General features: G+C 53.4%; 1 protein-coding gene across 1 annotated transcript; it reads left to right on the top strand.

Annotated features, from left to right (window-relative positions):
* The first annotated feature begins 1,659 nt into the window (after positions 1-1,659).
* Positions 1,660-2,844, top strand: Sox1 (SRY-box transcription factor 1). Its single transcript, XM_050137890.1, has one exon. It carries the CDS (start codon positions 1,660-1,662, stop codon positions 2,842-2,844), a length of 1,185 nt encoding a protein of 394 aa, XP_049993847.1.
* The last annotated feature ends 9,220 nt before the right edge of the window (positions 2,845-12,064 follow it).

Genomic DNA, 12,064 nt, shown 5'->3' with positions numbered 1-12,064 from the left:
GAGTGGGGTAGGTTCCTTTGCTCTTTCAACTAACTTTTTTTTTTTTACTGTTGGAGTAACTAGATTCCAGATCTTTTTTTTTTTTTTTTTTTTTTGACCTTCGTAGGAATTCAAGAAGAAAAAGTAAATTGGGAAGAGTTTTTTTTTTTTTTACTATAACATCCTGATCCTTTAAAAGACACCCCCCCCTCCTCAAGAAAGTTCAGGGTAGATAAGGGAGCTATGATCCCTGCACCACACAAAAGCGGCCGCAAGTCCATCCAGACCCGAATTATAGATTCCGGAGCTGGAAAGGTCTTTGCTAGAGCAGGCTCTGGAGAATGCATTGAGCTCCGGGAGTAGGGGAGATTGCCTAGCTTGGAAACCAGCAGTGGTGCTTTGGGCTTAAGCTGCCCCTGGGAAGATCTCCTCGGGCACCACCGTTATTCTGCACTACCGCTCTATCTCCAACTTTCCCCTTCCCTGCGGGCACAGAGTTGGCTGGCTGGGGACAGGCGAGGAGCTGGGTCTCCAACGAGCGCTTTTAAACACGACCCAGGGCTGTATTTCCCCCCCCACACACACACACCCCGCCTCCCCCGACAGCGATTCTTTCTTCCTCTTGGTTTTCAACCCAATCGTTAATCATTCGAAGCGCGAGGGCAGGGAGAGGAGAAGGGGGCGAGCTCCGAGTTAGCGGCCGTCGCCGCCGCGCGCGCGCTCAGGAAGCTGTGTGGCTGTGACCCCGCCCCCCCGCGCCCCCTTTTCCCCCCTCCTTCCTGCCCTTGCCCTCCCCCCTTCTCCTCCACCTCCTTGCTCTGCCGCCCGCGCCCAGTGTGTCTACTCCCTCCCCACGTCACTCGCCAGCGCGCCATGCAAATCACCGCCGCCGCCGGCTCCCATTGGCCGCGGCGCGCTCATTTAATGGCAGCCCGGGCCCGGCGTATGGCTGCTGGGCCCCCCGCGCCACCGGCCCCGCGTGTGCCTCCGCTCCGAGCGCACGGCCCCAGGCAAGCAGCAGACAGCTTGTCCTGCGTGCAGCGGCCCAGCTCTCTGGCTCTCTGCACGCGTTGGCACTCGCACCGCTGTCCCTAACCCCCTCCCTGGCTGCACGGTGATCGTCCCCTCCGAACCCCCCTTCGAGTCCCCCTCAGCGCCTGGCTCCCCCCAGGCACCTGGGACCAGCACATGCCCAGCGCACGCGGTGCGCCGCCCTGCTAGAAGTTGCGGCCCTGGAGTTGGAAGCCGCCTAGGAAGCCAGCACAGTAAAGAGACTTCGAGCAACCAAGAAGAGGCAACGAACTCGGTGTCGGGGCCCGGTGGCACCGCTTCAAACCCAGAAAGTGGAACCTCAACTTGGCCACGACTGCACCTGTTTGCACGCTCAGCTGAGAGCGCCCGGACTGCAGGAGCGGCAGCGGCGGCAGCGATGATCCCGGCCAACGGCCTCTTTGGCAAGTGATTTGTGCACCCAGAGAAACTTTCCACCTGCGAGCTGGACCCGCGCTAAGTGCGTGTGCTTTTGCCTCTTTTTTGTTGTTGCCTCCACCCAACCCCCTTCCCTCTGTTAGGCACCCCCCCCCGTCTCTCTGGGCTCTCTCCCCACCCACCCACCCCCACCCGGCCGTCTGTGCTCCAGGCCCTCTCTTTGCGGTGCCGGTGAACCCGCAAACCGCCCAGATGTACGGCATGATGATGGAGACCGACCTGCACTCGCCCGGCGGCGCCCAGGCGCCCACGAACCTCTCGGGCCCGGCCGGGGCGGGCGGGGGCGGTGGTGGGGGCGGGGGCGGCGGGGGCGGCGGGGGCGGCGGGGGCACCAAGGCCAACCAGGATCGGGTTAAGCGGCCCATGAACGCCTTCATGGTGTGGTCCCGCGGACAGAGGCGCAAGATGGCCCAGGAGAACCCCAAGATGCACAACTCGGAGATCAGCAAGCGCCTGGGGGCCGAATGGAAGGTCATGTCCGAGGCTGAGAAGCGGCCGTTCATCGACGAGGCCAAGCGACTACGCGCGCTGCACATGAAGGAGCACCCGGATTACAAGTACCGGCCGCGCCGTAAGACCAAGACGTTGCTCAAGAAGGACAAGTACTCGCTGGCCGGTGGGCTGCTGGCGGCCGGCGCAGGTGGCGGTGGCGCAGCCGTGGCCATGGGCGTGGGCGTGGGCGTCGGGGCGGCCGCGGTGGGCCAGCGCCTGGAGAGCCCGGGCGGCGCGGCTGGAGGCAGCTACGCCCACGTCAACGGCTGGGCCAACGGTGCCTACCCGGGCTCGGTAGCCGCGGCGGCTGCAGCCGCGGCCATGATGCAGGAGGCACAGCTAGCCTACGGGCAGCACCCAGGCGCGGGCGGCGCGCACCCTCACGCGCACCCGGCGCACCCTCACCCGCACCATCCGCACGCGCATCCTCACAACCCGCAGCCCATGCACCGCTACGACATGGGCGCACTGCAGTACAGCCCCATCTCCAACTCTCAGGGCTACATGAGCGCGTCGCCTTCGGGCTATGGTGGCATCCCCTACGGCGCCGCAGCAGCCGCCGCCGCCGCTGCTGGCGGTGCGCACCAGAACTCGGCTGTGGCGGCCGCGGCGGCTGCAGCGGCGGCATCGTCGGGTGCCCTCGGTGCCCTCGGCTCACTGGTCAAGTCAGAGCCCAGCGGCAGCCCGCCGGCCCCTGCTCACTCGCGGGCGCCGTGCCCCGGGGACCTGCGCGAGATGATCAGCATGTACCTGCCCGCAGGCGAGGGTGGAGACCCGGCGGCTGCAGCGGCTGCCGCGGCCCAAAGCCGACTGCACTCGCTGCCACAGCACTACCAGGGCGCGGGCGCGGGTGTCAACGGCACGGTGCCCCTGACGCATATCTAGCGCCGCGGGGACGCCGGGGACACTGCGGCTGGCTCGAGGCCGCCGACCCGGCGACGAAGAGCGTGAGGCCTGTGCCGGAGCCTCCAGAGCTCGACTTTGTACAGACGACTCCACGTTGCAGTAAAAAGACAGCTCTGGAGGTCGGAGCACCAGGTGACATCTGCCCTCTCTCTCACCTTTGCCGGGACTCCGAGGCGCTGACACCAGACTGGCGTCTTAGACTGAACTTTGGTGTTTTCACGAGACCTTTTGTACAGTATTTATCGTCCGCAGAGGAGGCACACAGCGTTTTCTCGGCTCGGGAGGACAAAAGACAAAACCCAGCGAGGCGATGCCAACTTTTGTATGACTGCCGGCACTGTAACTTTCTCCCGGGTTTCCTTCCCGCCGGCTCTTCTGCCTGAGGCCGAGTGACGGACCTCGAGCTGTTCTCACTTGTTATAAATGTAGTAAGGCAGATCCAAATATTTACAAGTTTTTTGTAGTTGTTACCGCTCTTTTGGGTTGGTTGGTTCATTTATACCGCGATCCCCTCTCAGACGGTGGAGATATATTCTGGGTTTTGTAAAACTCTGTATCCGAGCATTTCCATTTTTGTTTTGTTTTGTATTATTTCTTGTAAATGCGTTGTGACATTTTTATTTTAGGCGCTGCGGTAAGGGGGGGGGGAGAGGAGTCAGATTATGTACATAGCCTGCAAGTCTTTCATCTAAAAAAAGAAAAACAAAAAGAGACCCCCCCTTTCCAAAATGCATCAAAATTTGAATCAATACGTCCAAGAGAGAAAAGGCCGTTTCCCTATGAAATTGAAACGTGCTAATTTTATATGCATGATTTATGAGCTCAAAATACAATTAGCAATCTGTTGAAGGAGAAATTATCAATAGGGCCCAAGAGTAAGGGAGCCCCACCGAGCGAAGGGCAGCGTTTCAATGGCTTTATTCAGTGGGAAAAGAGGAAGCTAAACTCCAGAGATTATTCTGTAGAGTTGAAGTTAACACAGAAGGGAAGTAGCTACAAAGTACTTCCTAATAGTTTCGCAGTTTAACTGCCTGGCCCTGGCATTTTTTTTTTCTTTTTTCTTTTCTTTTTGCATTTCTTTGCTGTGGCTCTGCCCTTCCCCCTACTATAGCAGTTTTTGAGGCAGCTTGGTCCTGGTTGGAAGGAGAAAGGACGGTGCTCAATGATGGGACCGGTGGGACGAGGCCAAGGATGGGGGACAACGACCGCCACCAAGACAGTGTGCCTTTGATATCTCCGTAATTGGGATTGTAAGTGAAATTACCTTCCAGTGCTTCAAGGAAGCAATCCTGACCCAGAATGCACCACCACTGTCCCCTCACCCAGGTCCTACCCCAACACCTCCCCCTTCCTCTCTGGGAAAATGCAACGTAAATTTGCGGATTTTCTTACACACACACACACACACACACACACACCGCCCCCTCTCCTGTGTGAAATGGGATGCAGGTTGCTAGGGAATGTAAACACAGAATGCAGTGTTTATTATTCCTGACCAGATCTTGAGGTTGTTTGATGCTTTAAATGTTTTTAATTATATTTTTTCTAGGTGTTTATTGGTACATTGCAGGGTCTTTTTTTTTCCTGGAATTTAAAGTTTTCTGTAAAACTTTGTCTTCGAGTAATCTGACAGCATTAAATATTGCATTTAAAACTTGTACGCAGCAAACATGTTTTGAAATTAATCATGACATTAGGATGCAATTCTATTTTTTGAAGGAAATTTTCCTTAAGTCCAGGTGGAAAATGATACTAATTTCAGCATTCTTTCCCCTCATTTTCCCGCTTAGTTTCTTTTTTCTTTTTCTTCTTTCTTTTCTTTTCTTTCTTTTTTTTTTGAATGAATATGGACTAGCTATTCTAAAGTGGACTTACTCTACCGATTCAGTAAGACCTTAGCTCAGCCTACATTGGAGAATATCCTTCTGTATAAATGCTAATCTTACAAGTGACATGTATGATTTTTTTTTAAAAAAAAAGTAATTTTGATGATTTTGCTTAAACCCCTCATTTCTTAACCTGATTGCAAGAGATTCAGGAATGATGCTCACTGCTTTCTGATAAGGTAATAAAATGACACCCCCCTTTTCCCTTTCTTCATTTTAGGGTTTTTGCTCTGTTATTTCCAGAACTGGTTTACTTACTTAGGAGTCCAAGAGGGGAGCGCACTCAGGCAGTCAGGGAAAGAGCCCCCGTTCACCTCAGGGAACTTCTATGGGACTTTCAGGTCCAGCCCACCTTCCCCTTAATACACAAGGGACTTTGCTGACTGGCTCCCAACCACAGCAGCTTCAGTGGGAGGCAGGGGTAGCTACACTCACCTCTCTCAAGCCTGGGCTTCTGGGGTTCCTGTGCCTTGGCTATGGGCTCGCCATCACAGGAGTTATGGCCCACTTTAAGTGAAGCACACCACATAAAGGTAGTCATCTTGCAAATACTAGACAGCTCAGCCCCCTCATTCCTTGTATTTTGTGTTCCCTATTTGAGTTCCACCCAGTTAGCTGGAATTCTTTGTGCCAGGCCTCCAAGCCACCTTCCTTTGGCTTCTACTGACGTGAGAGACTAGGAGAAAGTCTCTAATGACTTAATTTGAAAACAAAGACAGAGGATTAGGGGGGCCTCCTCTCAAGATTGAAGCCAGATCTGGGCAGGCTCTCTCCAGTTAAAATAAGTGGAGATAATTTTCTCCTAGACCTTACTTACTTGGAGCCCAATTCAGGGCTAAATGCAGTTCCTAACCAAGCAACGCACATTTGTGTTCACGTGAGATTCTTTGTGGTCGTTTTCCCTTGATAATTCACTTCCAATGCCAGGGCTGTGTTCCGTTCTACTAGTGCGATTTTGTTTCCCATCTGTGGCGAGTGGGGCAGTATTTTGTGGCGGCTGGATAAAGTTTGCATAACTTTGTGTAGGGCACCTGAGTGGCTTCTAAACTCACCGGTAAACTAAGCAGTGTGATTTGCTTGACGGTCTCGTGCCCTCCCTCCCGCCCCCCCCCGTCTGCCCTCTCTCCTCTCCCTCCTTCCCTCTCTCCTCTTCCCCTTTCTTTCTTCCTCACTTAAAAAAAAAACTCACTGCCCCGTTTTTATTGTTGCCACCGAGACTTTGACACCCTCCTTCAAACCCACCAGTAGGCAGATGAAACGAATTAATTTTTTTTAAAGGAGTTGCGGGCACAGCGCGCCTGATCTGCAGATGTGTCGGGATGTGACTGATAGGTCTATTAAAATCATGCGTGTGGGAGAAGAATAACACTCATATTCACGCATTTCATTCTCCCCCCCCCCCCCAACAAAGACTGGGCACTGCCACACTCTGTCTCCGGAAAATTCCAGTCAATTCGAAAAGCCCTCTCCAGCACACTTGCTCTGGGGACGCAGGAAAGCCAGCTCGGTCCAGCCAGGGTCCAGCACCGCTGGCTCAGGCCCCTGCGCTTTTCTGGTCACGCCTCCTCCCGACCCAGCTTCCGCAGCGGGTGTCCGGGAGCCGGCGGTGGAATCCAACCCTAGGTTAGAGTCCTGGGAAAGTTCAGGAAAAAAGCAGACTTGGCCTTGGCGCAGGAACTAGTTGGCGGGATGGAGAGGCTCCGGCGGATAGGGGGGAGGATACTGCGCAGGCCCCCGGGGAGAAAGCGCCAGAGTCCTTCTGCGCGGGGTGGCGGGTGGACTGGCAGCAGCCAGGCTGCCTCTTGGGCTAGAGGCTGGGGCGCCACACCCCTCCCTCTCCTACTGCCCTCCTCCGCCCCCTCGCCCTCCCCCTTCCTCCGCTAGGCCCTTCACCTCCAGCTGCGCCCTGCAGGACCTGGCTTCACCCACCCCCAGAACCAACCAGCGGGCAGTGCGGCCAGTGACAGCGCCCTGCGTCCCTGTTGTAGCCAGGATCCCACGTGCTCGAGCCGGGACTTCTGCACTCTGCCTCCCGTGTCCCAAGTCAGGCTTCTGTGGTTCTGCTCCCAGCTGCATCCCGCACCAAGCTCGCTCTTCTCCCACGTCCTTCTCTACACCCTCTGGTCCACCACTTCTCCCCTTCCCGTCCTTTCTTCTAGCCCTCCGTCTGCAGCCTCTGTTCTTGCCGGGCTTCCCTCGACGCGCTGACAGGCCCTCCCTTTGTCTTAACTCGCGGTCCGCTTCCCGCCTCTGAGCCCCCTCTCCTCTCCCCACGTACACTCTCCGGCATAGCTGCCCCATCGGAGGCGCAGGTTCAGAGCGATCCACCCCCTCTTCGAGTTCGCCCATCCTTGCGGGGGTAGCAAGTATGGGCTTGGCACCCACCTTGCTCACATCCACGCTTGCCCGGAGGCCTTTAGGGGAATTAAGAGAGGAGGGTTTGCGCTAGACTACAGGATTACAGTGGAGAAAGTTCTGATTTGGGGTCAGGCTCAAGCCAAACCCTTTCACAATCAGTGGGGGAACCAAACAGGTCCCAGGCGAGGCCGCAACAAGTGGGCACAGAGTGGGGGAGGGGAGTCAGGGTCTCCTGGAAAGCAGGGGCAAGGAAGAGGCAGAGTGGCCCTCCTCGCAGCAGAACTAGGCCCTGGGCTGCAGCAGTCACAGGCGAGATCGTTTGTGGGCCTAGACAACGACGAGATGCCTTCAAAGGTATCGATCTCAAGGAAATGTCTGCTCTGACCAAGTCTGGGGGTTCGCTTGCATGCTGCTCTTTGGCATTCGAGTCTAAGGAAAGCTGCATAGGCCTCTGCCTAAGAAGCAGAGGCTTTATAAACACAGCTCAGCATATTTAAGCAGCAATAAATAAGTGAATACAAAATTAAGACCAAGTTCTTGAGAGCTGGGGTGAGCGGTCTGTTCATGAACCCGGGCCTCATCTTAGACTCTTGGCAGCCCTTCGCTCCATCTCTTTGGGAGCTGTGGGTGAGGTGCTGTTGAAATGCCTTAGGGCTGCGGTTTCTGTTGCTGGACCTGGTTCTCTACACGGGGTGAGGGAAATACCAATGGGCAAAATGCGCTGTTTGTTTAGACTGATGGAGGGCTGGAACCTGGCGTGGTGGAGCAGTCGGAAACTGGATGACAAGGAATGAAGTTGGCTCGTCTTCCTTAGAGCCCCAAGGACTCATTCTTACCGGGTCGAGTCCGCTGGTAATGTTTGGCAAGTGTGGGAACTATGTTAAGAGCTCAAGAAAACAGTATAGTCATAGACAAAGAGCATATGTTTGGGTAGTAAAAATAAGAAGCACAAAAAGGCCAGCTCTTCTAAATTTGCGCATGCACATAAACACCACCCGCAAGAAGGCAGAGCCGGTTTTAGGTGTTTCTTTGTTATTTTGTTTTGTGTTTATTTTTCTTTGATACAACTCTTGGTGAACTCACACATCCTTGCATAGTGGCCACGGTGTGGCCTGTCACACAGTGAGGTAGAAAGTATGGTCCCAGCTCAAAGTTCAAACTCGAAGACCAGGATGTTGTTAAATGATCTCTAGGGGAAAACTGTCTGTGGCAGAGACACTGGCCACCAAGTCTCCCTGAATGCCTTGCGGGCAGCTCCCGAGGTTTAATTGCCCTCAGCCACTTCAGAATAGCCGTGTGGGCACATTAAAGGTGCTGTTTGTGGAGAACAGCAGGTCACCACACTCAAAGCCTCGGAATAGTCAGCCAGTCAAATCAGTGGAAAAAATCAGCTTTTGTTAGATTTTGCAGTTTCGGGAATTAGGCATTCACTGCGGAGCCGCAGTTGTGAGAAATTGCAATGTCAGGCGTGTTCCCAGTGGGGAAATATTGTGAGTGTGGAGGATCGTAAGATGGGGCCTGACAATGGGGAAACTGACAAGAGCCATCACCCAGACGTTGTTTTCTCTCCCAGCACCCCGGAAATGCTAACAAGAGACATTACTTGGCAGCGGTGGCACCAGAGTCAGGTCTGCGCACCGAGTGCAAAGAGACATGCACAGTGCAAGACCCAAGGCCAGTTTCACGTGAGTCAGGGAATCCACAGACAAAAAATGCCCTAGAGATTTAAAAAAAGAAAAGCCACCTATACACCAGTTAGAAATAGCATCAGGATCTTCTAGGAAAAAATAATAAACCAGTGTCTTGCTTCTAAGCGGCAGAGTAGAGGACACCCAGGTGAGCATGTTTAATAAGGAAGAGGACTTAACAGTCAAGCTTTAAAAAGCTAAACCCACAAGCACATTCAGTAAATGGAGGGACTCGAACCTGTGCCGGGCAGAGCTGGACCCTTTGTTTCTACACTGAACCGAAAAGAGAAGGTTAACCTGGACATTGACTCTCTACACTTGAAAAATAGAGCACTCTCAACTGCGGGTCTGTAGCTCAGATGTGAAACCAAAATTACCAAACACCTAGTGGGACATATCCTACAGGGGATTCAGAGCCCAGCACACAGGAGGCTTCCAGGAACGGTCAGGTAAAGTGGAGAACTGGGACTTTAGGAGGCAGGTATGGCAGAAGTGGGATGCAGTGATCTCCTCCTCCCCCACCACCAGTGTTTAGGGGCTTCAGGGCTACTGGAGAGCTGTCACACCCCCTGTCTGTTCGGCAGACGTCATTCATGCCTATTACCAGATGCCCATGATTCCAACATCAGCTGGACAGGGCTCATGCCTCCTGGGTGAGTCCCGTGTCACACAGGTAGGAGTCATGTTGCAGAGTTGTGCCAGAGGACAGACCCTGAGCATCTGGCCTGGCCACCGTGATTGGTGGCAGTGCTGATGGGGTCCTGAGGAGAGCGGGCTTTGTTATGGTGACTTTGCACCGGGCTTTCTGCACCAAACTCAGATCTGGAGCTTTTGCAAGGGTGGTGGTCTCTCATCCTCCATGCTCTGACCAGGACCTATACAGGCTGACCGCAGGTGCCCCCAAGAATCTGCCCTGTGTCAGGCACAGTTGGAGAGATGCTGATAGTGACCCCGGAGGACACTTGGAAAGTCTGTGTTTGCAGATGACACTGTGTGTGTGTGTGTGTGTGTGTGTGTGTGTGTGTGTGTGTGTGTTTATCGTGGGCTACTACCAGGGCTACGCCAAGATCATTAAGAGTAGCAATTTGTTATTTATAGAGTGTCCATTCAGTTCTTCAGTTGGTGATTTTTTTGCGCGGGGGTTGGGGGAGCAAGGCCAACAGTGGCAGAAGGGAGTTTTCTGGAGTTGCAATATTTGGATCTTGTGCCTGGGAGGCAGCAATGGAGCCTAGTTTTGATTCCCTCTGCTGGCCGACTCAGCCCACCTCAGCCTGCTCCCAAAGGCATTCTGGGTCTCCTGAAGGGTAGGTAGTCTAGCAGCCCAGGGGAGGGAGGCACACACGTGTGTGTTCAGAAACCATTGAGTGACAGGCCTGCTGGGACCAGACAGTCTTTCTGGATGCCTTCTTTTAACTAAGTGGGTTTGTCTATGCATGAACTGGATCGACACCATTCTGGTGTTGACCAGAAACATTCCTGCTAGCCAGATGGCAAAACACCAGTAATGGGTGCCTACAATATGACCACATTGTTCTCCTCAAATGTATCAGAACTACATCTGTGAAATGGGTATGCCCTGTGAGAGTCTCGCAGGAAGAGCTGTGTATATGAACGTGTTATGTGCAGATTAACTGGCTTGTCCAGTAGGGCCTAATGTGACAGTGACCTTCACTGTACTGATAAGTACAGCCACCGCCCACAGATGAACGCAGTACATGATTGGCTGGTCAGCAGATTTGAAACCAGAGAGGACGGGAAGACTTTCATTTTCAATTTAAAAATGCTCGATTAAAATAATAAATCATTTATTTCAGTTTTCCAGGCTAGGGGGAAAAAGGACTGCAAACATAGTGTTGATTTTAAAATACTATGAAATTTGGATAAATGGCATGCTCTCTCTACTTGCTAAGGGAAATTATACGCAGCATAAAAAAGTAAGATGACGCCTTATTCTTCTAATGTAAATAGATCATACGCAGTCACCATTTCTAACAATGGAATACCATCTAAAGTCACAGTTCAAATTAGATTATTCGGTTTCACCCATCAACACATAATATAAAAAAAACGGGCAAGTGCAAAGCCAATTCCCAGGCTACAAGTTTGATATCAATGTCAAAAGCAGGCATTCTGAGATGGAACAGTTTTATGAGGCTGTTTGAAGAGATAGATCTGCGGAGAGCATTTATGATAGCGTTTTCAGATGACTTCTTTATTTTAATTAGCTCCCAGAGGGTCACCTTCCCATACTCGCTCTTGCAGTCCCGACCGCTGGCACTGCCTGAGAGAAGTTCTTCCCGGGTGAATGTGCCCTGTGCAGAGGTCACATGGGGACAGACACCCCAACATCACCCAGCACCTGACAACAAATACATGCCGTGAGTCCCGCAGCTATGCCTGATTTGGGGTTCCAGGAAGCTGTCATTCCCAACACGGCCAGGTTCTGTGCACGTCACAGAGAGATGCCATGATTGTTGATGTGAGTTGAGTTCACAGGACAGATGCAAGGATGGCAGGACCGGTGGAGAGGAGGCTGGCCTAATTCCAGGCACCCCTTGGCCTTCTGAGTGCCGAGGTGGGACAGGGGAGCAGCACCCCTGTGGAGTTCCTGACTGTGGATCTGGCCCCCTGATTATAAGAGGGAGCAGCTTGTTGACAGATGCAGGAGTGGACAGAGGAGTGGGTTGGCTTCCTTGCTGGGCAGGGCAGGGGTGTACCTCATTCCTTAAATGGCAGAGCCTGAGAAGGGCTTGGAGATTCTGCTGTAGTCCCAGTAAGATGAGCAATGGGGAGCTTGTCCTTTGCTTCAGACTGTCCTGGAGGCCTGCTGCACACTTGGGCACCTGGTGTGTTCAGGGTGGTCTGTCATGGCACAGGGTGTTAGGATGGGTTTTCCTTTAGGACCCTGTGGCCGAGCCCTCTCTGCACCAGAGTGCTTCAGGCACCTGGAAAGGAGCTAAAGCAGGAGAAATCGGCAGTGGCCAGAATTGAATCCGACCCCTATACTGTTGTCCCACCTCGCCCTGCAGGGATTTTAAGGGCTCCTGGTGTGGAGATGTCTAAACACTGTGAGACCCACATGGACATGGCTTGTCAGCTACCCCAATGGACTTAGCTCCAGGTATATGATTTATTAGCCCTTATTGTGTGAATCTGAATACGTAGCCTTGTAGAAATCCCTAAACACGGAACTGGATACGGCTGTAGAGGGGTCTGTGTGGAGCTCAGGAAGCAGCTAGGTCCATGCCCCAGGGTGGAGCTGTGCAC

The sequence above is a fragment of the Alexandromys fortis genome, unplaced genomic scaffold, assembly GCF_014885135.2.
Source record: "Alexandromys fortis isolate MF-2015 unplaced genomic scaffold, M_Fortis_MF-2015_v1.1 scaffold_3, whole genome shotgun sequence".
Lineage (NCBI taxonomy): Eukaryota > Metazoa > Chordata > Mammalia > Rodentia > Cricetidae > Alexandromys > Alexandromys fortis.
This window is presented reverse-complemented; position numbering and strand designations above follow the sequence as displayed.

Excerpts from the sequence above, each read along its gene's own strand:
- Sox1 (XM_050137890.1), top strand. The coding sequence starts at position 1,660 with ATGTACGGCATGATGATGGAGACCGACCTGCACTCGCCCGGCGGCGCC.